The sequence below is a fragment of the Suillus bovinus genome (genome assembly GCF_016758785.1).
Source record: "Suillus bovinus strain UH-Sbo-P2 chromosome Unknown EDB93scaffold_29, whole genome shotgun sequence".
NCBI classification, from domain to species: domain Eukaryota; kingdom Fungi; phylum Basidiomycota; class Agaricomycetes; order Boletales; family Suillaceae; genus Suillus; species Suillus bovinus.
Window position 1 is genome coordinate 56,136 of NW_024542085.1, and position 22,695 is coordinate 78,830.

A 22,695-nucleotide genomic window follows, 5' to 3' on the forward strand; every position below is an offset into this window, starting at 1 on the left:
GTCATGACGCACCTGAGTGTGAAAGAGGGCATCTAATTCCGTATCAATAACTTTTTGGTTGCTCGTAGTTTTCCCTCCGAGTAGAAATGATGAGAGACTCATAATTGAGCTCCAAGTGAAGAAATCCAATGTTGAGACGACGAGGGTTGAAGGTCTTGGTAGAGTGGCTGGAGTCCTGCCTGCGACCTCTATTTTTGCCAGAAATAGTAATTTGGGTTTTGCTACAATAGCCTATTCTCCGCCTCTGAGCTCCCCTGAGAATGAAATGAACGTACTAGTGTATCCCAGCGCCCACCCAGCTGCCCCTTCTCTCGTTCAAACGCTTGCTTCAATACTCAAACCGCATTATCTACCACAGCTGCTAACACATTCTCAACTATCCGTACAAGAATATCCATGGCACACCTCTTGTGCCCTCCTCTTACTCCTCTCCCCTCCTACAGATCATACAGCTGTCCTTAAATATATCGAGTCCGGAGGTAGGATATTAGCGTTTGGTGTTGGCGTCAGAAAAGGTACTCTATTTAGTCCGAGTCATGACTTTGGATCGCTATCTGCGGGTCTTGGTCTGGGCATAGTAAAGGACACGACTATACTCAGAGTCGCTGATGGAAGCGCGTCCCTCTACATCTCCTTCTCAACTGCTACCGGAACAAACGCGGATGTACTGATAAACGAGACCGCGGTATCTGTATCCAGATTACCCATGTGTCCTTTGGACCTCGAAGTACGCATCCTCGGTCGTTATGTAGAGGGAAATGTGCCTGCTGGCATCTTATCTCAAAACGGCCTTGTCGCAATGTGGAATTGTGCCCCTCCCCTTCCCGATATCCTGCTGTCACAATCGCTATCTGCACTTGGTCTGCGCCTCGCCTCGCAGAGAGCTGATCCTAGTCTTGAGCCTCACATTCTGCCCCAGTTTCTTCTCGCTCGTCCGGATTCGTGGCAGGTGCAGCATCGTGTCGTAGAGGCACTGCTCGACCATTTAAATCTTGGGTCAGTTGTCAGCGATGAATCACAACCCAAGGGGGAGTCATTTGTGTTCGAAGATGCCAATGACAATTTCCACTTCCACTTCCCATCCTTCCCTTCCGAAGATAGAAACACAGGTCACCCCATACTCGAACTCATTCCACAAAATTTCCTCTCAAACCCGAAAGTCAAACACGTACTTGTACCTTCAAGGCCCCTCACTTCTGAGGATGAACGAATGTACACCCCACAATTCTCACCATCGGCCTTCTTCTGCGCCATAAACGAATTCCGCTCTAGAATCAAATATACCAGCCAAGGTACAAACCAAGATTCCTGGCGCATCGGCGAAGCACTCATATACGGCGAAGCAGTCTCCAGCACACAAACAATGTTTGACAAGTGCGTCTTGCCCAATCACGTCCACCATATCGCCTACTGACACCCTCTGAGCAGAAACCCATCTTTCCTCCGCGCACTTCCCTCTCCCATCGTCTCCCTCGCTACAGTACAATTGGCAGGACGCGGCAGAGGCGGTAATACGTGGCTTTCTCCTGCAGGGTGCTTGCAGATGTCACTCAAGATTCGTATCGGGCTCAAAGGGTCTTCGTCAGGTAATATTATCTAATTGTGTTTAACTATCTGATATCTGAAAACTGATATTACGCAGTACCAGGCCCAACAATCCTCCCCTCCAACCTCGTATTCATTCAATACCTCTATGCATTAGCAATCATCGATGCATGTCACGTCCTAAACCCCACCTCTGAATGGGCCCACAAAGTCCGTCTGAAGTGGCCTAATGACATTTATGGTCTCTTCCCGTCTTCCCAAAACAGCCCTATATCAGATTCAAAGTCAAAACCGGAACCACGGAAAATTGGCGGGGTACTGATAAACACGAGTTTTGGCGGTGGTGTAGCAGATATAGTAATCGGTACTGTACCTCCTCCTTTTTTGGCTCTAGTGACATGAAAGCTCACTTTTGATCCATCAACAAAAACAACAGGAAGCGGCCTCAACGTCCTAAATGCACCGCCCATAGCCTCACTTGCCCAACTCGCATCTACACCTACCCCAGGGCTCTCCGTAGAACGCGTGGCAGCAGCAGTTCTCACCTCCTTTGAGCGCATATGGAATTCGTTTTTGCAGAATGAGGAACAAGGCTTTCACCCGTTCATGGATCAATACCTCCGATCATGGTTACATTCGTATGTCTTTATCTTGCTTTCTGTCAATGCAATGTTTACCGTTCACTGATCATGCTTGTGGTTCGGACAGAGACCAGCTCGTCACACTAACGAACCGGACTCCGCACCAAAGTGTTCGCATCGTTGGTATCACTCCCGATCATGGGTTGTTGCGTACTGTGCCGATGGGTGGTGGAGAGTTTATCGATTTACAACCTGATGGGAATAGCTTTGATATGATGAAGGGATTGATATCGACAAAGAACAGGTAGGAAGGAAGATCAACAACGTACAGAACTGCTTTAAAATCATTGATCACACTGGTATACAAATGACGCCCAACTCGTTTCACACACTTTGTAGTTGAGATCAATCCTGGCAGTTCATATCGTCCTCACACAACATACTTGGATCGACCCTGCTGAGCAGAATTTTTTTTTTCGCCACATGATCGCAGTTGACAAGCGGACTACTGAATCACGTAGTTCTGTTACTGGATCCAGCCCTGACCTTCCTAGCCCAGCGTAGCAGGCGTGGGCAAGAAGAGCCTGTCATGTTGAAGGATAGTAGATACGTTGAGTTTATGCTACAGAGTTGAAGCGTGTGGTGCATAACATGGGAATGTGTCACCCTTAACGACCGTGACAGGCGTGCATTGCACTACAGTGGGCACTCTCTAATCCCTTTCTATCGGCCACCATTCCTGGCTTGGTTATATCCTGTGCGGGATGGTCCTGACCCGACTTGAACTCGACCTGCTTCCTGTGGACCAACGAGCACCGCTTCAATCCCATACACACGGTGTCCTCTCATCCAATCTGTAGACGTTCGCATCATGCCAGTTCGTTCTGTCGAGACTGTGATTGCAGGATTCGCTTATATATCATCGAAAAATAAAGTAAGATCTAGATGCATGTATGAGCTCGAGTTGAACGCACCTCGATATCACACACCTTTGATGTTGCTACAGCCAGCCTGAGTATCAATACCGGAAATATTTTGATGTCCCCAATGCATAAGACCAACTTGTGATGTATGTATATAAATCTACTAGTAGAAAATGTCAACGAGTGAACATTGCGAGCTAGCTCAGACTTACATGTATCATCCATATTATAATCATGATACATCTCCCGGCCATTATCATGAAAAAATTTCCCAGGTATGGTCCAGGTGATCCGAACACGCCCTATTATATCATTGCGCGACACTTCTGACTAGCCCTGCACCACTGGTATTATGTACAATGTACATAGTGTGCGATTCGGATAAATTGATTGAGCTGAAGTTGACTCGAGGTGTTGACTCCCATCGGAGTCTGATCTTTTCGTGGTGAATGACGTGAGCTGGTTCTTTGAAGTTTGCTGGAGGTCCGAATAATGATTACAGGGTCTACCATGAACTCTTCCATTCTATGTCCACGTTTTAACCGCATCCAAACTACACGTCGAAAACACGCATCGTGGACTAAGGTCTAAGCTTTGCTACTCTGGATCACTGGGACCGATATCACTACATACCGTCAATGGCTTCTCCACCTGAATACTCGTTTCGACCGTTGGCACCATCCGCTATACGAAGGAAAAGAAGTCCAGCGTTAGTGGTCCATTGTTGCAGTATTCACTGCCAGTGACACCCTCCCATGAGATTGATGCCCTCTATCACAGTCTAGCAAATCACTCTCATCTTCAGAGAGCACTCCCAGTCGCTGTTCAGGATGATCAGTAAGATCATCGGTCGACACCAATCCTTTATTCTAATCTAGCATGTTCCATGCGCATTGTGTAGACTGTCTGGACTCACCACTGGCTGGACCAGGATACGACATCCGGATTTTGGCTCTTACTACTTTCACGAGGAGATGGTGAGCGCGACGTGTGTGAATTTGCATGCTAACCAAAAAAAAAAAAAAAACAGAGTTTGCAGCAATATGAACAATGAAATGAGCGCGCTACATGGCGTCATCACCCAGCTACTTCGCAATTTGAAGGAGAGGGCTCCTCCCGATGCCGATTCCGAGATGACCATTGTTTTGGACTTAATCCCATTTGTTGACGGCGTAGACTCGGGCCAAAGGCCCACCTTCGGGTATTATTTTGCTTCTCATACTCACAAGCGAGTCTTTTGGCTAGAAGATTTCAACCTTGCTTGCTTATCAGAGGAATGCGACGGACCTATGGAATCATCTTCTAGATGTAAGCTCAAGTTCATGCTCGGTGGGCATGCGTACGAATCACCCTGTCTTTTAGGCGCTGAAACCCAGTACTGGTAAGTAATCGACAACTCGTCAAACTATCGAGCAGTGCGACTTCGAACAGGAAGCATTGCGAACTGTTTCCGAATACCCTCAACGTCACAGAGGTTGTCATTCGTGAACTCAAGAGCATTCTAGTTCAAGTATCTACAGGTATTCGCGTTGCTTGGTGTCAGATACCTTCGATGACGACTCGAAATAGATCGTCTGACTTCGAGATTCTCAACATCGCCCTATACTGCAGAAAATGTTTCAACCATGTTAGAACTTGCGAATAATATCGAACGTACGCGACTATTAGAACTATACTCGTTTGTTGATGCTCAACTGGCTGGAACTTAGCTCTGGGCAAGAGCATGGATGGGCGCTCAGCTTGGACGATAGGTACGGATTTACACAATCTCGACTCCCTTCGTTGACCCATACAATGGTGCAGCGAAATTCATGATGCTATATCGTTCGTGTCTCATTTGTTGCTATCGATCGTTCTGCTGAGTTCTCGCTGATGCACCAGACATCGGCATTTTACGAAGTTCATATGGTCAAAACGACGACTATTTCGACATCGAGTACTCTGAGTCAAATTCGGAACCTTACCAACGCTCTATGCTGATGGCGCTTTTGTCTCCATTAATGCTGAAGTCTGCGGAAGTCTACGCAGAGGAGTTACACAGCTTTCGAGACAATTTCTCACTTGCGCGGTGGAGGAAGTTTGTGGATAAGGTGGATATCAGCATCCGCGATTCCAATCTGCTGGTACGATTTACGGAGTCGCCATCGTTTACACAGCTCAACTATATATCAGGCAACTGTCCTGCTTAGCACGAGCATAGGCTTTTTGGCGATTGGAAGTGTAGACTCGAGGGGTGCGGATGGCTCAAGGTCGGCGGTACAGATTGTCATATATTGCTCCGTCATCTGCAGCATTGGAAGTATCATAATCGGTCTTATTATTTTCAAACAATACCGCGCAAAGGGTGCTGATACTCCTCTGAGAGCGGTAAGAGGCTGACATGATTTCTTCTTAAAACTGCTCATAATGATCGTAGATCATAGTCTTGAAGCGGATCCTCAGCGAACGGTATGGTCCTGAGAGGCTTGCTGTTATCTGCAGCCTGCCATATATCTTGCTGATGTGGAGGTGAGAATGTTTTGCTCTGATTCATCAATACCTGGTATTCATCATACCCGCTAGCCTTATTTTGTTTTCGATTGCAGTTTTCGAGACTACTTTCAATAAAACAGATGTCCAGACTCGCACTCCTGTTGCAGTTGCGATATCCTTGCTTTCGTTATCGGTGTTTGGATCTTTGTATACTGCTGGACCACGAGATAAGGAGGAGAAAGTTGTGGACCCACCCGAGGTCTCGAGTTGGAGAATGATAGGTCGACAGATCACAGGATTCATTCCGGCTGCGTGCAAGCAATTGCGGAAGCCGGCCCGGAACGACCTAGTGCAGTGCGCAGGCAAGCAGGGTGATGGGGACATGGAGACAGGTCTCAAGACATGTTGATTGTTCCCTTCCGAGTCGGACGATCCTCACAGTTACAGCTATTATCGTTGAACCCCCTCTAGCATTGTTGTATATCTCCCTTAGTGAATTATATTGCTGGACAGTGTGACTCATGGATCAAGTAACCAATTCCAGACCACAACTCAGGGAATCCTTCCAAGGAGTCTATCAACTTTCGAATTGTGTTCCTGGTTAGAAAACACCGAGGAATTCTTACCATGACATTACAAGTTTCAGTGATTGAACTTAGCCTGAAGTGTCTGCAGGACAAACACTCTGCATGAGTCCGCAGATGGCCAGACTCCCCTGTGAAGAATCACCTACAGCTCGGCCACAAAATCTATTCTAGCTGGCCCCTACTCCTGCGCTCTTTAAATTGAATGGTTCCAAATTGGCAGGTGTTATTTTAGAAGGCCTGAGTACTGAGATCATTCCGACCCAGGTTTTACTGATGTTCCTGTCATCCTTCACGGACAAAATTAACGTGTGCTTGGAACATGATGCAAAAGTTATACTCAGATTTCAGGCGTGAACGCAACCTCGCGTTCGGAACTGAATGAGACAAGATGAATTTTGAGGGGGAAAGGTCTGAACCATGACTGTGAAACACGGGTGAATTTTGTAACGTCCCAACCAATGCAGTATGTATGTAATGATGACGAGCACTTCAGGCTGAGGAAGCCTACTAAATACTGTACTTGGTATTGTGTTGGATCTATGATCTATCTAACCGCCAAGAATAAGACTTAGCACTAGTCAGTCCTTTATCCATCAAATTGAGTACTGTTTCTAATTGAGGTGGCGATAAAGAAACTGAACAATGTCATCGAATGATCTTTCGTTTTCCAGCTCTGCGTTTGGTTCATAATCGAACGAATGCTCTCGACCTGGTAGTTCCTCCAATACGACCTCTACGCCAGCCTTCAAAATTAAAGAGTGTAAATTACGAGACTCTTGCACGAGGACAGCCGTGTCGCTGGTTCCACGGATGAGGTAAGTTGCCGGCCAATCCGACGTGACGTTGAACTGAGGGAAAATAGTCTTGTGATCAGAAATGAGTGCCTCGTCGAAGGGATCTTCAGTATGAATAGCCTTGCGTAACATAACACTGAGACTTGGTTCATGCTGACCGGTGATATAGTCCAAGGCGACCCCAAGCTGTAGGTATAAGCGCAAGATTAGCATTCGTGGGTTCGCAGGATATCCCGGGATGTGATATGACTGTGGATGGTATACGAGTGGAGAGTCTGAAGTGCTTTGGAGATTGTTGAACGGATATATATATTCAGAGAACTGTGCGGGATCTAGCATTTCTCTCCCCCGGAAGAAAGATTGCATCTTGGGAGCGAGATATTGGTCTGTCTGAAATACGTATTATTAATATGATCAGGATCTTTCGGAGGCGAGAAGATGGGGCGTACCAGAAAATCGCCTCCCATACCATATAGGCTGAGAACTACTTTCGGTTTCGGGACTGCATAAATAGCGCATAGATACGCACAGAACCCGCCCGCGCTAGTTCCAGCTACACCGATCGACGTGGGATCGATGCGGAAACGTGAGCCAGAGCCAAGACCGGCCAGCTCCCGATCAATCTGAACATTCAAATCTCCCGCGACAAAAGCGATGGCGTCCTTCGCATCGGCAAGCACATTATGTCCAGTCCCTGGAGGAATAAGACGATAATCTACACTGATGAATATTATACCGCGTGCAGACAACCGGCCTTGGGGATCACATTAGTACATGGGTGTCATTGCAGTCATCATGGGGAAAGACAGCGGGGTCGGACTTGAAGCAAGGCTAAAACTGACTTTTCAGCCAAGTAGGGAACCAACTTCGTCTATTTCCTACGGTGAGACCCCCTCCGTGGAAGTAGACGACTGCTGGGTTATACTCAATCTGTCGGGTGGATTGTTGGTCAACGTCATCTGATGGAAGGTAGACGTCGAGAAAGATGCGTATTCCGTCGACCTCTTTATAACTAAAGGTCAAAGGACTGTCAACGTCGCATTGGCTTTCTGGCATTACTGATTCTCAGGCTGTTCTGAGCAGTGAGATCTGAGTGCTGAGGAAATGGGTTATTATTTATACAAAGACCTCAGGTGCGCGTGACACAGCAGAGCAGTTTCCGAGTGCGAGGGTAAAATGGGGGCAGTTATGATAGTACAAGTGGTTGATCACTGGTGCTGGTGATACTCTATGCATAATTCAGAGGCAATTTGGCAAAGTCCGTGTGAAGTTTGGCTTGAGGTGCACGTGACTCAACAATCACTGCCTGTCAGGCTGAACTCCTGGAGGAGTGGGCATCAACATCACGATGAGCAAACCGAAAGCGAAAGCTATCCAGACACATCAAACGGGGATATATAAGTCAGACTCGGTCAGAGTATGCATTACAACAGTGTCAATTTATGCGACGAGATGAAGCCGACATTTGCAGGACGTCGCCGAATCGTTAGGCATAGCCAACTTATCCGAAACAGTAGCATCTTCACTCGCTAGTGATGTCGAGTACCGCATTCATCAGGTCATAGAGGTGCGTTGTTTACGTCTAAATGCACTTGTCAAAAGCTAAGGAAACATTAGGAAGCTTCGCGATTCATGCGTCATGCCCGACGAACTACCATCACAGCTTCAGACATTGACCAGGCCCTTCGAGTTTTGAATATCGAACCTCTCTATGGTCACAATCCACACAACCCTCCTGTATTCAGACGCGCTCTGCCATTTCCGAATGCGGCTAATGTAGGCCCTGTCTACTTCGTGGAGGACGAAGAGATCGACTTTGATCGCGTGCTTCGAGAGGAGAAAATTACGCTGCCAAAAGGCGTCAGTTGGACCGCTCACTGGCTTGCAGTTGAAGGCGTTCAGCCTCTCATTCCTGAAAATCCGCCGGCAATACCGAAGGACGTCGATCAAGAAATTACAAAGTCACCCCCCCAAGTAAATGGCGCATTCCCATTGACCCCGCCATCAGAAAGCCGATCTGCTGTCAAGAAGCAGCAACAGCAGCAGCAGCAGCTGGTCAAACAAGTGCTATCACGAGAACTGCAGCTGTATTATACGCGGCTTACGGCGTCATTATTGCCACCTACTGCCGACTCTACTAAGCGAACAGCGGCCCTTGCGAGTTTGCGCAATGATGCTGGATTACAAGCGCTCTTGCCTTACCTTATTCGCTGGGTTGGAGAGAGTGTCGTGACTGCGTTAAAGGAGGGTGCTCAAACTGAAGCGGATGGTCGATCGTTGGAGGTTTTATTAGATGTCGTTAGCGCTATTCTCGAGAACAATACGCTTTTCATCGAGCCTTATGTGAGTGATATCCCAAACCCGACACAGTTCAGTAAAATGATATTTTACAGCTCCATCAATTATTACCAGCTATCCTCTCAAGCTCTTCTTCATTCTACGCTTCCACCATCACATGCCACCCACTTGCGCACGTCCGCTGCTCAGACGTTATCCCGTCTGCTTACCCAACATTCCACGACTTATCCATCCCTTTCACCACGAATTATGAAAACACTCCTTGTTGCTCTCATTTCTTCAGACAAGTCCAAGGGAACACGAGAAGGTGCCATCCGCGGCCTGGTGGGGATTGGAAAGGAGGCGGTAAGGAAGGGACTCGTAGAGGGTGGCGGAGTGAAAGTTGTGGGAAGTGAATGCACACCAGGGGAGACTGGCCCCCTCGTCGATTCCGTTATGGTCAGTATTCCTTTTATTCCGCGTGATCCTGCGTGTTCAGTATCCAACAGACTGCTTTGCATGTTCTACATCCCGCATCGGACATGCCTGAGTCATTCGATGCAATGGACGATGGGGATACTGTGACTATAGGGCAGTTGCAGGATGTTTTAGGCAATTTCTTCGCCGAGAAGCTTTATGGTGATAAAAGCTGGGCATTGGGTATTTTAGGTAGCATAAAACAGCAAAGTTAACTCTAGTCTATTACTATTAATCTTGCTGTCCGTTGTAAACAAATGACACGTTGAACAACTGACGAGTAGGCGCAATTAGTCGTAGGTTTGTTCTCGCTCAGGCGCTCATAAAACCATGGACGGCCCATTCATAGACGCCGAGAAAGACAGCTCCTCCTGCTGATATCCACATCGTTCTTGGCACTACACCTGCAAAAAGAGCCTTTGCGCCCTCTTGCACGTAGATCTGCCGAAGTCGCATAGGAAGACTTGGCACTTGCTGCTTCGAAGGGTCCTAGATACGCCTTAGATATGTCATCAGGATTCCCAACAGAGACCTACTCTAAGATCAAGCATGACGCGTGTTTTAAGGACATCGAGCGGCGTTGTTAGTGCTGCTGCAGTCCCTCCGGCTATGCTTCCACAGACAGCAGCCTCGTGTGCATATAGGGGTTTTCGGTCCACATATATCGATAATCGATGTTTGAGAAACTCATATAGCGGGAATTGAAGTGATGTAAAGGGTATCTTAGAAGTATAAGCACTAGATTAGTTGAGCATTCATACAGGGTGAGAATTCGATCGTTACCTCGCGCATGATAGTAGTCCAAAAACCACGATAGAATCCTCGAATGCCGTCATGTTCCAGGACAAGCGTTGCAGCTTTGAACGAAGATGTCGAAGCACCATACATTAATGTTTGGGTCCTGGTCTTGATGACTTCTGTAGGAACGCGTATCAAACAAGCAGCCTGACTCAGAAAATATTCATTTCCGGAAGATAAATGTTGCAAGTCAAGAACTTGCCATTTCTCCCACAGACGCTGACAGCATATGGTTCACAGGTGCAAGTTGGTCATGAAGAGGAATCGAGTGCTTCATGGCTTCATACGTAGAGAAGAATGCAGCAGCTGTGATCTCCACATCAGAACGACCATGACCTGACAGCCTATTCCATGCATACCTCCTGGGGCGCTTCCAACAACCACACTACCCACACCTTTGTAAATCCCGCGAAAACCGCCAGCCTTGACGAATCCCTGCGCAGACTGCAGACGGGTCTTGACGGTGTCTATCGGGAAGAACAGTATGTCGACCGCTGTTCCTGCCAATCCGCCAGCCTATGAGGGATATCAAGTTGGCACAGAACACATTTTCATCTTGCAAGGAACTTTGCGCACAACGAGAGACTGGAAGAATGTCGGTTTCCGTTCCGCTGCCATGATCACGGTCCACTCCGAAACTCTTTCGCCAAACTAGCATTTTTGTGTGACTTGTCTTAAAAATTACGTAATTGTAGTCTCCATCTGCTGAGTCATGGATATGACTTGACGATTTCTAGTTCGCTAGTTTCTGCTATTAAAAATTACTGACATGGATGATGCACTAGAAAAGCCGCGACCTCAGCTTGCGACAGTAAATTTGGATCCAGCTGAAGAAGAATCTTCGGGGGATGAAGATGGAGGTTTGGATTGGACAAAGCTACCGTGAGTTCTGAGCATCATACATGCATGTATTATACTAAGCGCAGCAGAAAGATTGGCACCGTGCGTCCGGTGATCCCAAAACGCGGAGAAAAAGATTTTGAGCCCGCTCCAGGAGGGGGTTCGGGTCTTCAAGTCCATGTGTTGGACCGAGCACGCGCTGCGATGTTCGACGCCCTCAAAGCTGATCGTGCTATATCTAGGTATTTTCATGTTTTACTTGCATCAATAGATATTGATCCACCGCATAGTAAATCTGCTAGCTATGGTATCTGGTTCCCCCAAATATCTCGCGTTCATGTCACCGTTGCCAAAGGTATTCACTTTTCTGTCATGGGTCATTCAGCAGCACGGCCCACATCGGTTGATGGCGGCTCAACGAAGCTGCAGAAAAGACTAGAGTTACTTCCTGAAGAGGCGCTCTATCTAATTGAAAGAGGCGCTTTGTTCTGCTGGAAGGATATCCCAGTAGATTTGACTGGCTTGGATGACATTGAAGGTGCTCCGATGTCTGTTCAACAGGCTTTTGCAGAAATCATTGGGAAGGAAGACCTGACACTTGAAAAATATCAGGTGATTGAAACCAGAGGTTTTTCACCAACAATACTCACTGTCGTTCATAGGTCTTTGCATACTTGAGGCGCTTAGGGTATGTTGTCACCCGCACAGATCCGCCAAGTCCTGGTTATCCAGTACCCCCACCTCGCCCAAGGAGTGAAGCACCTCCATCAATCTGCCGAACATTATTATCGATTTTTTCGCTGTTTACGACGAGTATTCTGAGATTTTGGAGAGGGCCGTCTAGTTGGTGGAGACCTCTCAGGATAAGTCGGTGGATACATCATGATAAATCATATGGTCGGAACAACTCTATTCCGCTCGACCCCTTCAATGACGAGTTTGTGTCTAGGCAAGGTCTTCAAGTCTTTGCGAGTCATACCTGCAGGTCACTCCGTCGCACCTTATTCAAGTCGTACGACTCCTGTTGCTCCCTCGTCCCCATACAAGATATTCTACAACATGTACAAGCCCTCGACCAACTTCCGTAAAAGTGCTCCCCCACAACCCGATTTCCAAATTGTCGTTATCAAGTATGACCATGCTTATTGTTGAGGCATACCAGCTGAACTTTGCGTAACAGCGCGCGAACCGCTTTTGTGCCCTCTCTGTACGAATTGACGGAGCTATTCAGTGTTCTTCCGGAAATCCCACCGCCTCTCCCACGAAAGCGCGGAGCACCTCCAGTAAATCAATCATCCCCTGCAGCAGGCGCATCGTCCGTCCACACATCAACATTCAGATATATTCTCTCGTGGTTGTTTCCATCATCAACCCCACAGCCTATGTCATCTCAACCACGGCCGCATCCATTTGCAGCACTCAAGGCTGGAAAAAAGAACATAGTTATCGCGGCTGTAGACTCGGGCAACATCAGTTTCTTTCGATTCAGTCAAGGCGCTTTTGAAGAATGGCCGACTCTTTAACATCTCTGGCGCTCGAGCTCTGGTCTTTTCGCCACGAAAAAGTACACGCTTATGTACAATATCATGTATACAGGTGACAGACTATTGTAGGACTTTGATCGGGTCAGCCGCTCCAAACAGCCCGGAATTTCACGTCTTAGCATACGGATTCAAAGTACTCCGGTTGAGTGTCGTTTGCAGGGCTATAGAGAAGTCGGGAACTGGTGTTCCCTTCCGCCATGGACGATGGAGTAGCTGAATCTGGATAATAGTGGATAATAGTGAGACAACCGTTTGAACCTATCTCCCCGCTGCCAGCTCATGTGTACTCGCGGCAACCCTTCCGGATAGTCGGCCAGGAACTCCAGCAGCATTTGTGTGTATTGTTGTTTCGAGACCAACGCACCTCGAAACCATAATTCACATAAATGCCTAAAGCTTCAGTTGTGCTATCATCTTCTCGGACAGTCGAGCGGTCAGAACAGTATTTACCCCAGTGCGTACGCTACAATACCTTGTGTATCTGCTTACACACTTATAACATATATGTTGTTGCCTGGTTTTTTGTTTCTTTGGAAAATGACATCGGCTGGCCTCAGCACTGTGTGAAAGTTGGTGCTTTCTTCATTCCATTCCGAGCTCTCAGCTGAAACAAGACCACGCAAACCCATTTCAGTAATAATCGATGTCTGGTGGAATAGTACAGAACATATCTCGTGTGGTGTAGGCGCTGATCTGCAAATTTCGCTGCGGAAGACGGAGCCGGGGACTTACCGTGACAACACATAACTTTACACGCGATGTCGGAGTCCCATACTAGATCCCACTGAAGTAAGTGTTTACTGAGTAAGTTACTAGTACTAGTACTGACAAGTCGCTACTTTTTTGCCTGTCCTGAACGAGACGTCTCAGATCGGACGGCCTCTCAATTCGAACTGAACCGAACTAGCAACCTCGCTACGATTGTTGCGTCAGTATGACATATTCATCTATATTTATGTGCCCGTGTATAACGCATCATATTCTTCGGACTAATTTCATCCATCCTTCAATCTCCCTTCAAAATTTGCAATACCAACAACTGCGAGAGGGCACCCACAAGCGCTAGCGGCCTCCGCGACGGTTGTTGTAATTTCCAACATTTATTTGGGAGATCTTAGGTGAACACACCCCGAGTCAGCGTAACTCATTTACAATCATCAAGACCATATGGTAGATATCCCGAAATCGAAATTCAAAGTATATTTTCATTCTGTCGATGATGGATCCCTACTTAAGTCGCAATTTTACATTCTCCTTCTCTACCTTTGCTTCATGATGTATCAGACCATGCTGGCAATCAGTATATGGTCCGTCTCAGTATGCCTTGGTGCATATGCAGCACCTTCTTCCGATGCATCACTGTACCAGAGCAAACTACGGGTGGCAGGTAACATACGATCGGCCATGCTGGCTTCTATCAGGACTAGGTAAGTCACCGTATGATGACTCAAATCAATTGCATCATGCTCAGATTTAGTTGGGAGCAAGGAACCGCAGCAGGCGCCATACTCGAATTCGACGACCCAAAGTACTCCGTCTTCGGATCTTCCCCATTCGTTTCTGATGGAACATTCCCCCTCTCGACTCTGCAGCTGGCGTATAGCGCTGCTGTACGGCAAAGTCCTGACGGTCGCCTCAGTCAGGAAATTGGTGATGCACTAGATGGTGCTGCGTTAGATGGTGCCTCCGCCGGCTCTGCAGTCCTGTTGGGTAAATATCACTTTGTTGTGCCGGAATTTTCAATTTTTGAACTGCTGAGACAGGCAGTTTGACCGATGGATCTCGGCAAGACTATTGGCTGAACGCGGCTAAGGCCCAACTAAATTTCGTGTGTTCCGCAGTTACTTCCGGCTTCTCGGACTGATCGGTGACCGCTAGATACTCAACGTAGCTCCTCGTACCTCTACTGGAGCTATTTCCCATCGTATCGACACGCGTCAATATTGGTTCTATGTTTACTATTTCAGATATATCTCGAAATACTCAACGTGAGGGCAGATGGTGTCTATATGGGGTTCCCCTTCATTGCATACTTTGGGGCAGTCACCAATAATGCAACTCTTCTCCAGATCGCATATGATCAATGCCGGTTGTACCGTGATGCTCTGATTCTAGACGGTCCCACTGGAAAACTCTGGGGACATATTTACTCCGACGATAATGGAACGTGGATAGATGAAGGTATCTGGGGAACTGGTGAGTACTCTCATGGGCCTTGGTTCAGATTCCGCATAAACGCAACAAGCAACTCACGATCACACGGAATTTATGCAGGTAATGCGTGGGCAGCACTTGGCATGCTGCGCGTTGCTGTGACGATTCAAAAGTCTGAGCACTCTGCAAGGATGACGTCACAGATTACTTGTCTTATCTCGTGGATTAAGGAAATTCTGGACGGCGAGTTTGCTGCCCTGGTAAGGACGAATCTTTTCTGGCTCCCTTCGCGGTTAACATCATGATCCCGACAGAGATCAGACGATTTGATCCCGAACTATATCACCGGGGGTCCGTCCTTTTCTGACGCAGCCTCTTCGGCTGCACTAGCCTCGGTGGCATATCGGGTCGCACACCTATTCCCCCAGGAATTCGGCACAAACTACACGCATGTGGCTACGAAAATACGAGATGCCGTTGTGGGCAATATCACGAACCTCGGTATCATGCAGCCAATTGCGAATCCCTTGCCAGATCCCTTTCCATATTGGAATGAAACAGGATTGCTCAGTACAGAATCGCAAGCATTCGGACTGATGATGCTTTCGGCTTGGAGAGACTGGATTGGTGTTTGATAGCGCGAGCAAATTCTTTTGTTTTCGGGCTATCCCTCATTTCCCTCATTGTCTGCCACGCTCATTTACAGCCATCCATTTGGATAACGCTAGGCCAAAAAAATTCTCCCTACATACACGCCGGTATTATAATGGTGCCGGGTCATGCGGCTCGCCAGAATGTCCCGGCATCACGAATGTCCCGGCACCACGAGTCCAGCTGAGCGACAGCGCTGATTCTCTCCTTTATTCGTTTTTCATTCCTCCACACTGTCGAGTTCGTCTTCCTTCACGCCTCCTCACTCGCACTCTCAGCTTTTTCGAACCCCACCCACCACTCCCCTTACCATAATCTCTCCAGTTTGTTAATCCACACACCGTAGTTCCCTCCGTTTTTACCAAAGTCTTTGACATGTTCGAATTTTGTGAGCAGGTATCCCGCCCTCTTAGCGGCTCCACCTGCTCGTATACCACGAGCTAACACTCGGCCCAGCCCAACCTGTTAGAACATGTTAGCGACCCTAAAGCGAGACGAAATTAGACTTGAGCTTCTTTTCTCCGATCAAATATGTAGTAGTTCTAGGAATTGTGTACTTGGGCTCATAGGAGAATATTTGGTTGTCGCCCGATACATGCCTCGAGGTACTGATAGATCGCATAAGTAGTAATACCAGACATGGACAGAAACCACGTTTTGATCAAGGGTGCGAGGTCGACCTGTACAAACCGGCAACCTCACCACTTCACCGGTCTCCCGATGCTAACAATAGGTGGTCCTTGATATTTAGCGAGCTCAGAGCAATTTGCTTTCGTTCTTTGGGCATGTATCGTCCCATAGTAGATCGAGATCGACTAGCTTCTAATCGGAAAATTAAAATTGTGTAAAATACCAGTTTGCATGTAGGAAAGAAAATTGGCTGTAAAAACAACCAAATTAAATTAAATACCTGGCATGTCGAAGAGCAGTGTTAAATATCTACCGACAAGGAGACTCGTCAAAAATTCAATATTCAGAAAGCGTGCGAGACGGCCATGATTAATACCCGGGCCCTCGACATTCTACTCTATACAGATGCATTTATATACGCGGCACAGGTCGCGTGCGCATTTATCATAAATTTGTCTTCCACAAAAAGAACCATGGGAAAGGGTGAAGAATTAGGCGAGTATTCGAGCACGCGCTGTCCCGGACGAGCTCGCGCGTTGCGTCATGCGCAGAAATACACCATTAATTTCGATTGATCCAAAAGCATCTTGATGTCTCTGCTCCACTGGCAGTACGTGACTTGGCTTGTGTATAGTATAGATATAATACCTTCTGTATTGGATGTCGGGATAAGAATTGAACAAATCAAGTGTCGTAAGACATCATGTAAAATCATAAACAAAATACAACTTTGAGGGACGAACAGCCGCGATGATCGTTAAGATAAGTGTGGTGCCGTACATACATACATATGGGTACCACGAAGTATAACTCTCATCCACCTATAGAAAACATAGTCCAAACAAAGACCCATCACGAAGAAGGGAAGGTGCAAAAAATTATGCGATAATCTTCATCAGGCCCGAGGGCTCCAGTTGGAAGATAACAGACCCTGGCATAAACCATGGGATCTGCTTCGCATTGACGGAAGGAGCCGTCATATAAAGTCAAGGCCGCAAGCCCCTGCAAAATGTTATCATGAGCGTCAAGATACGGTATAGATGCATAACAACTTACGACTAGGATAACCATGGAGAACGCCAACAGACACGTGTAGACTATATAACAGCAACCAGTTCCGTGGAACGGCGATAATACTCTTCCCAGTGGAAAGACGGATTTTTAACAAATTCCGCAACCGAAAGCAATTTCGGTAGGATTCTATTTTCAACGGGGCCTCCACTTCGGTGCGTGCGTACACACAAAGACCCACATACACCCGAGACAACTCAAGGTATAGTGAGTCCGACTCGAAGCTAGCCTCGCTGGATCGATAGCATGCAGCTACAGATTGACATTACGACAGAGCTTTGGATATTGCAACAGCCTGTGAATTATATGTCATGGCTTCCATGTCCTAGTTAAGGCCATGTGGGGGTAATATTCAAAAGCCCAGGGAGACTTGAGTCACGCCGCACCAAGCACGGAAGCACCGACAGATTCCCAGGGATCCTCGTACGCTTTGTTCGTGACTTGCCCCATGAGCAACGCATCGTGTGCGTGGGATTCGTTTAAGATATGATTGCGCGGTATGGCAATTCAGCGTGGCTATCGTGCACTCGTCAAAAATATGACTGCATGGTATGTGCGTTTCTGTGCGGGAAGCACTGATCTGGTCAACAATGACTGCGCGGTATGCGCGTTTTCTGTGCGAGTAAGCACTGATCTGGCCAACGGTATGACTGCGTGGGATGCGCGTTTCTGTGCGAGTAGGCACGATTCTGCTCAAATAATGAGTGCACGGTATGCGTTTGTCAAATGCTTTCTAGTTTTGCAGGCCAAGGAGGGCAATGCCGCACGCGAACGCACAGATGCACCGATAAACCACACGCCCGATGTATCGCGGCGTACAATCCTCGTATGCAAGAGACAAAGCCACTTGACCCTTGGTATCATTGTCATAGTAGCAATTGGTCAAGGGTCTGTGTCTGTCAAGTTTGTGATAGGCATCGAAGTCAAATATCGTGAAATATTGCTTGGGCGCTTTGATAGCTTTGGCATAGTCCTGCACGGTGAGTGAAACGACAAGGTACTGTCGGGAGGCATCTGCCTATCTGGATCGCTGCCTCGCTGCGAAATATGTATTCACAGAGGAAGCCGATAAGAGGGCTCACTTGCCACTCCCTCGTGCTTCCGACTCGAGGCTGATCATGAAACACAAGCGGAAAACTTGGACGTAGCAGAGGGACATCATGAAAGGGAAAGAAGAGAAGCGATGGGAAATGAGATATTCGAATCCCGATTTTGACAGGAGCGGAAGTTACCGGGTCTGAAATTTGAACTATGTAGTTTACATAAGCGACGCTGCCAAGCACAAATGTCAGTGACAGTTGATATGGAGGTTATCTCGCAGATTGCGTGGTCCAGTCGGAGCTTACATGGAGCAAAAGCCGACTCGATCAGCATCTCTGTCTCACCCGTTCATCGAGTTGATGAACGAGTCATAATATGACGCCCAAGGGCAAATTGAGATCTGGAACACGAATCAGTACAGCATCAATTTTACAAGACTATCGTACTACATATACATTGTACATGTATGATATATATTTGAACGGACAAGGATCCTCAAGCTTGGGTAGCTAGTGAATAGACAATAGATGGTGAGATATAGCAAAACCCTAAAAAAAACTAGTCAAGCATGGGTCTTTATACCCATGCTCGACGCTTACTTGATGTGAGCACAGGAGGAGTGCTTGGTGGAGTGAAAAACCCGCCAGCGGTAATTCCCATCGCTTCCACCCCCGAACCACTAGCCTTGCGAAGCGTCCCACGACCAATCGATATCGAACCTCTCCTAGAACTCCCCGGACGTTCTATGCTGATTGTCGAACGCGCTGTACTTCGGTGGGAGTGGACTGTACCATTTGGACTCTGGTCACTAACAGTATTTACGCCGCTTTCATTGCCTCCATTTCTCGTCACAGGTGCAAGAAACCTTCGTCGCCGAGGTTGGTATGGAAAGGTATTTGCATTTGCATCTGCGTCTGCACCACCACCTCCCCATACGCTGATCAAATTTTCGTTCGTGAGAGTAGTTCCCGACCCACTGGGCCCAATCGGCATGACCAACACCGCATCATCAATGTCTTCATCATCGCTCCGTAAACTCAATGGTCGGGCCTGCTTGAGCTGTGAGCTTGATGAACCCTCCGATGATGGTGGAGAAGGTGACCTTCGGATAGACGGGTGCACCGCCTCCGCGCGATCATGGACTTCATCAAATATTTCGTAATAGCGCTGGATGCAGAGCTTGACGATAGACCCCAGAGTAGTACCACCTTTTGAAGTGTCAGTGGAGGATGATGATGCTGGCTGTGTCGGCGTTGCACTTGCGGAGGGTGCAGTGGTCGTCGATGATTCATTTGTTATAGAACATAGGAGTACATCTTGCATCGGGTCTGAGCTTTTGACTAGGTTGGGACAAATGACAATAGCAAGATTGTGTGCATCCATGCGATTTACATTTGATCGTAGAGATACCTCGTGCAGCACATCTAAATAGGCGTTAGGTACATGTCTTTTAGCATATCACAGAAAAGCGTAGCTCACGAAATATGTTGCTCAATAAGATGTACATGCATGGCATCAGCTGTGGCAGGAGTGTGTCGCGAATATATGCCATGGCGAGCATGCTGGTTGTGTCATTCGATGGCGTCGGACATCGACGTATGTCAGGATACAGAGATTCTGGGAATGGGGGGTCGGGAAGGTCACGAAGATACTTCTTCAATAGGACAGCTGCGAGATGAGGGTCGTTAAAGCTTTGGAGAGAAACGACCTGGCCTGGTCAAGTGTCATAATATGCTGATACTATGTCGATGTAGAAAAATACCTCTGTCGTAGGCTTCTTGAACCTGTTTGAGTAACGCGGAACTCGGCGAGCGCCTGAAAATCCCTTCCTCGTTCAGCCCTATATATACATTTGATGAGTTTAGGCAAAACCACAACCATCCTCGATACTCACCAGAGGTCAAAAGGTCCTGGATAGAATCTTTCAGAACCCGCGGAATGCTACCCTTTTCGCCGTCGTGACCCATGAGTTCCTCCAAGGGCACGCCAAAGACGCTAGAGCAAATTGGACTTGGTAGTACGATACGGTGCTCCTGTTTCAAGTTTTCTCTATAGATGTGTTATCAAAAGTGTTGAACAAGTTAAAAGTGTGCTTACTTATACACCGCAGGTGGAATGTCAATCTGAGTCAATGGAACCTGGGTAGCAAGTTCTGACAGAGTGTCGACGTAGACTATTTTACGAAAGAACTTCGGGCTGTGCGACAGCGTTCAGCGGAATTAGAAATTATGACAACGGAATGTGAAAGACCTGACAACAGCACCTGCCAACGAGAAAAGCACTGCGAAGCGCAGGTCAAAAGGGCGCCCGACCGAACGAATAATTTCACCTACTTTTTGAGAAGAGAGAAGAGTGCACGATGAGCTGTACTAGACATTCAGTTTGTTGCATGGTGAGTAAGTGAAGTATCGCTGACCAGGCGCTTCAAATTCTTGCGGTACTTCCTACTCAGGCTTCGATATGCCTTCCAAACCCAATTCCAGCTTGGAGCGTAGCGATTGCCTGCTGCGAAGAATACTACAGTGTAATCGGATTCGACTAGAGAGAAGGAGGTGAGACCAGTAGATCACGGTGATAGCACTAGAGATGGACGAACCAAAGAGATCGAGGTATGACAAAATTCGCCTAACATGGGATAAGGATAATAACTGGTTGCGTTTTGCACAGACACGTACTGCAAGAGCAGGTCATAGGAGACCTCTTGCGGATCGGGTAACGCCGATGCACTGAGAATTACCCTATGCAACGTGCATTAGTGGTGAATTAGGACGAGCTGGTATCCGTCACCAAGGCCCAGGAGAACTTACATAGGCCTAGTCCTAGCAAGGAAACGAACTATGAATAGGTTGACAGCGCCACTAACCATGTATTGTACTCACTCAAAATCAACACCAGCCTGGAAAATGACCTTTCCCATAACCTCTTGTACTTTATCCCTTGCACCGGGCTCATGTCCCGTAGCACCTGGGGTATGCTTCCATGGTGGATTGAATACTTTTCTTCGAAAATGAGGACCTGAGTCGGATCCAAGAGGAGATGTTGGAGAAGATGCGGCGAGTGAAAGAGCAGCAAGTCTCTGCTTCAAACTAGGCGGCATCTTCGGGAAACGTTGTTACAAGTTGGAATGGTACAAAGAAGAAGCCGAAAGGGACTAGAGCTGAGTTGACTTTCGCCCACGAGACGGGTGCGTGTTGCTTGTTGAGACTTGAAGGCGTTCTTGTCAACGATGGTGAAACGTTGTAACCATACCGGTGCCTGATATTATTATTATACTATTAATGCACAAGAGCGCAAATTAGTTAGCGAATAAGAATAAGGATAAACAACAAGCAATGTACAAGGACTAAAAACTGCAATATTAATATGACTCGGAAGTCCAGATCCCTAGTAATATATGTACCCTCTCTGATGCGGCTGTAACCACGGTCCAGGTGAAAGGCAATGAGATCTAGCGTCAGAAAAGAAATGTCTATGCGAGGCGAGACTCGTCTTGGAATCATTCAGTGGCTAGGCAACGTCTAGCCAGGTTGCTCTCGGGCGAGGATTCGGGCTGCGGTAGTAGTCCCCGAAGTTGGCAGTACACCCTGTATGGTAGTGTTTGGGGAGCGAGATCGGAGCATGACATGGTCCTATTCACGAGTCGATGATAGGCTAGTATCGTCAAGGACGCTAGCTCTTATTAGTGCATCTTGGCGAAACTTGAAATGGGTTGACCGAGTCTCTAGATCCGCTGCGCATCTGGCTTAGTCGAATACTTTCAATCTAGATTTCAGGGTTCGTACGACACGGCACCGAAACCCATCCGAAATCAACTGCGGGTCAAGTCCTTCCGCGAGGTGTCTACTGTCTTCGAGTACTTGGGTCGCCGACCATGAACGACGCCTCAAGCAAACTGAGCAAATGCAGATCGGTGGTATCTTGATGGGGATTGTCCGTGGATGCGAAGCTCAGAGAGTGACGTGTTCGGAATGGCATCGGCCTATGCTATGAATCGTAGGTCCCCCGGCCCGGAAGCTCACCCCACATTTTTTCAGGGCCAATCTATGGTGCGCCGTGAACCTTATTCCGACCTGTCCCAACTCGAATACACGCTCCTCTCAAACGCCAGATCGTCTCGTCACCATGACCGTGCTTCTCAGTGTTGATTGATGTTGATTAACCATTTAACAGGATTTTCTTCCATTCCCAGCAAAAATATGCATACATTTTGCAGTGTTCTTGCGTGCTCTCAAGACATTCGACCAACTCCGAGTCAATGGCAATCCATTCGCCCAGTAACCCTGCAATCATCTCGCCTTGATCGCCGAAGC

General features: G+C 47.5%; 10 protein-coding genes across 10 annotated transcripts; 6 read left to right on the plus strand and 4 right to left on the minus strand.

The window, feature by feature from the left end:
• Nucleotides 1-231: 231 nt before the first annotated feature.
• Nucleotides 232-2,614, plus strand: EDB93DRAFT_411674 (class II aaRS and biotin synthetase). Its single transcript, XM_041456290.1, has 5 exons — nucleotides 232-1,374; nucleotides 1,429-1,586; nucleotides 1,643-1,909; nucleotides 1,982-2,183; nucleotides 2,254-2,614. Exons 1-5 carry the CDS (start codon nucleotides 266-268, stop codon nucleotides 2,432-2,434), a joined length of 1,917 nt encoding a protein of 638 aa, XP_041307508.1. The 5' UTR covers nucleotides 232-265; the 3' UTR covers nucleotides 2,435-2,614.
• Nucleotides 2,615-3,687: 1,073 nt separating this feature from the next.
• On the plus strand, nucleotides 3,688-5,932 carry EDB93DRAFT_1147000 (uncharacterized protein; the record flags this gene model as incomplete). Its single annotated transcript, XM_041449511.1, has 12 exons — nucleotides 3,688-3,758; nucleotides 3,830-3,886; nucleotides 3,951-4,037; nucleotides 4,080-4,367; nucleotides 4,466-4,569; nucleotides 4,619-4,702; nucleotides 4,759-4,800; nucleotides 4,853-4,873; nucleotides 4,931-5,172; nucleotides 5,222-5,416; nucleotides 5,466-5,557; nucleotides 5,612-5,932. The coding sequence occupies 12 exons, from the start codon at nucleotides 3,688-3,690 to the stop codon at nucleotides 5,928-5,930; spliced, it is 1,602 nt and encodes a 533-aa protein (XP_041307509.1).
• Nucleotides 5,933-6,526: 594 nt separating this feature from the next.
• Nucleotides 6,527-8,132, minus strand: EDB93DRAFT_1147002 (Alpha/Beta hydrolase protein). Its single transcript, XM_041449512.1, has 3 exons — nucleotides 7,745-8,132; nucleotides 7,352-7,656; nucleotides 6,527-7,292 (listed from the first exon to the last, which is right to left on the minus strand). The coding sequence occupies exons 1-3, from the start codon at nucleotides 7,956-7,958 to the stop codon at nucleotides 6,720-6,722; spliced, it is 1,092 nt and encodes a 363-aa protein (XP_041307510.1). The 5' UTR covers nucleotides 7,959-8,132; the 3' UTR covers nucleotides 6,527-6,719.
• A 118-nt stretch (nucleotides 8,133-8,250) lies between these two features.
• EDB93DRAFT_1250542 (TATA box binding protein associated factor-domain-containing protein) lies at nucleotides 8,251-9,871 on the plus strand (the record flags this gene model as incomplete). Its single annotated transcript, XM_041453027.1, has 4 exons — nucleotides 8,251-8,319; nucleotides 8,374-8,469; nucleotides 8,520-9,638; nucleotides 9,689-9,871. 4 exons carry the CDS (start codon nucleotides 8,251-8,253, stop codon nucleotides 9,869-9,871), a joined length of 1,467 nt encoding a protein of 488 aa, XP_041307511.1.
• Nucleotides 9,872-10,026: 155 nt separating this feature from the next.
• Nucleotides 10,027-11,082, minus strand: EDB93DRAFT_1147016 (mitochondrial carrier domain-containing protein). The gene is made up of 5 exons (XM_041449513.1): nucleotides 11,031-11,082; nucleotides 10,814-10,970; nucleotides 10,657-10,760; nucleotides 10,440-10,601; nucleotides 10,027-10,378 (listed from the first exon to the last, which is right to left on the minus strand). The coding sequence occupies exons 1-5, from the start codon at nucleotides 11,070-11,072 to the stop codon at nucleotides 10,169-10,171; spliced, it is 675 nt and encodes a 224-aa protein (XP_041307512.1). The 5' UTR covers nucleotides 11,073-11,082; the 3' UTR covers nucleotides 10,027-10,168.
• A 76-nt stretch (nucleotides 11,083-11,158) lies between these two features.
• On the plus strand, nucleotides 11,159-12,908 carry EDB93DRAFT_411799 (tRNA-splicing endonuclease subunit sen54 N-term-domain-containing protein). The gene is made up of 6 exons (XM_041456291.1): nucleotides 11,159-11,336; nucleotides 11,384-11,536; nucleotides 11,585-11,906; nucleotides 11,957-12,191; nucleotides 12,244-12,424; nucleotides 12,475-12,908. Exons 1-6 carry the CDS (start codon nucleotides 11,224-11,226, stop codon nucleotides 12,815-12,817), a joined length of 1,347 nt encoding a protein of 448 aa, XP_041307513.1. The 5' UTR covers nucleotides 11,159-11,223; the 3' UTR covers nucleotides 12,818-12,908.
• A 1,217-nt stretch (nucleotides 12,909-14,125) lies between these two features.
• EDB93DRAFT_1240627 (Six-hairpin glycosidase-like protein) lies at nucleotides 14,126-15,627 on the plus strand (the record flags this gene model as incomplete). Its single annotated transcript, XM_041451784.1, has 7 exons — nucleotides 14,126-14,265; nucleotides 14,316-14,548; nucleotides 14,602-14,666; nucleotides 14,717-14,784; nucleotides 14,832-15,034; nucleotides 15,113-15,252; nucleotides 15,307-15,627. The coding sequence occupies 7 exons, from the start codon at nucleotides 14,126-14,128 to the stop codon at nucleotides 15,625-15,627; spliced, it is 1,170 nt and encodes a 389-aa protein (XP_041307514.1).
• A 322-nt stretch (nucleotides 15,628-15,949) lies between these two features.
• Nucleotides 15,950-17,344, minus strand: EDB93DRAFT_1104083 (uncharacterized protein; the record flags this gene model as incomplete). The annotated part of the gene is made up of 5 exons (XM_041447385.1): nucleotides 15,950-16,105; nucleotides 16,334-16,366; nucleotides 17,062-17,094; nucleotides 17,204-17,275; nucleotides 17,330-17,344. The coding sequence occupies 5 exons, from the start codon at nucleotides 17,342-17,344 to the stop codon at nucleotides 15,950-15,952; spliced, it is 309 nt and encodes a 102-aa protein (XP_041307515.1).
• Nucleotides 17,345-17,843: 499 nt separating this feature from the next.
• EDB93DRAFT_1104084 (uncharacterized protein) lies at nucleotides 17,844-18,492 on the plus strand (the record flags this gene model as incomplete). Its single annotated transcript, XM_041447386.1, has 3 exons — nucleotides 17,844-17,897; nucleotides 18,090-18,324; nucleotides 18,404-18,492. 3 exons carry the CDS (start codon nucleotides 17,844-17,846, stop codon nucleotides 18,490-18,492), a joined length of 378 nt encoding a protein of 125 aa, XP_041307516.1.
• Nucleotides 18,493-18,961: 469 nt separating this feature from the next.
• Nucleotides 18,962-21,482, minus strand: EDB93DRAFT_1085572 (uncharacterized protein; the record flags this gene model as incomplete). The annotated part of the gene is made up of 12 exons (XM_041445919.1): nucleotides 18,962-19,809; nucleotides 19,865-20,098; nucleotides 20,148-20,225; nucleotides 20,280-20,434; nucleotides 20,483-20,581; nucleotides 20,636-20,666; nucleotides 20,719-20,749; nucleotides 20,802-20,923; nucleotides 20,982-21,010; nucleotides 21,061-21,123; nucleotides 21,193-21,204; nucleotides 21,265-21,482. The coding sequence occupies 12 exons, from the start codon at nucleotides 21,480-21,482 to the stop codon at nucleotides 18,962-18,964; spliced, it is 1,920 nt and encodes a 639-aa protein (XP_041307517.1).
• Between the last annotated feature and the right edge of the window lie 1,213 nt (nucleotides 21,483-22,695).

What these genes read in the sequence shown, in the direction of transcription:
- EDB93DRAFT_411674 (XM_041456290.1), top strand. Translation starts at nt 266, where the DNA reads ATGAACGTACTAGTGTATCCCAGCGCCCACCCAGCTGCCCCTTCTCTC. An exon ending in TGTAGCAGATATAGTAATCG is followed by an intron (nt 1,910 to 1,981) that starts GTACTGTACCTC and finishes CAAAAACAACAG; the next exon opens with GAAGCGGCCTCAACGTCCTA. An exon ending in CTCCGATCATGGTTACATTC is followed by an intron (nt 2,184 to 2,253) that starts GTATGTCTTTAT and finishes TGGTTCGGACAG; the next exon opens with AGACCAGCTCGTCACACTAA.
- EDB93DRAFT_1147002 (XM_041449512.1), bottom strand. Translation starts at nt 7,958, where the DNA reads ATGCCAGAAAGCCAATGCGACGTTGACAGTCCTTTGACCTTTAGTTAT. An exon ending in GTTCCCTACTTGGCTGAAAA is followed by an intron (nt 7,657 to 7,744) that starts GTCAGTTTTAGC and finishes GTGATCCCCAAG; the next exon opens with GCCGGTTGTCTGCACGCGGT. An exon ending in GTATGGGAGGCGATTTTCTG is followed by an intron (nt 7,293 to 7,351) that starts GTACGCCCCATC and finishes TACGTATTTCAG; the next exon opens with ACAGACCAATATCTCGCTCC.
- EDB93DRAFT_411799 (XM_041456291.1), top strand. Translation starts at nt 11,224, where the DNA reads ATGGATGATGCACTAGAAAAGCCGCGACCTCAGCTTGCGACAGTAAAT. An exon ending in GCTGATCGTGCTATATCTAG is followed by an intron (nt 11,537 to 11,584) that starts GTATTTTCATGT and finishes TCCACCGCATAG; the next exon opens with TAAATCTGCTAGCTATGGTA. An exon ending in TGACACTTGAAAAATATCAG is followed by an intron (nt 11,907 to 11,956) that starts GTGATTGAAACC and finishes TGTCGTTCATAG; the next exon opens with GTCTTTGCATACTTGAGGCG.
- EDB93DRAFT_1147016 (XM_041449513.1), bottom strand. Translation starts at nt 11,072, where the DNA reads ATGGCAGCGGAACGGAAACCGACATTCTTCCAGTCTCTCGTT. An exon ending in CATTCTTCCAGTCTCTCGTT is followed by an intron (nt 10,971 to 11,030) that starts GTGCGCAAAGTT and finishes TATCCCTCATAG; the next exon opens with GCTGGCGGATTGGCAGGAAC. An exon ending in TGTTGGAAGCGCCCCAGGAG is followed by an intron (nt 10,761 to 10,813) that starts GTATGCATGGAA and finishes TGGAGATCACAG; the next exon opens with CTGCTGCATTCTTCTCTACG.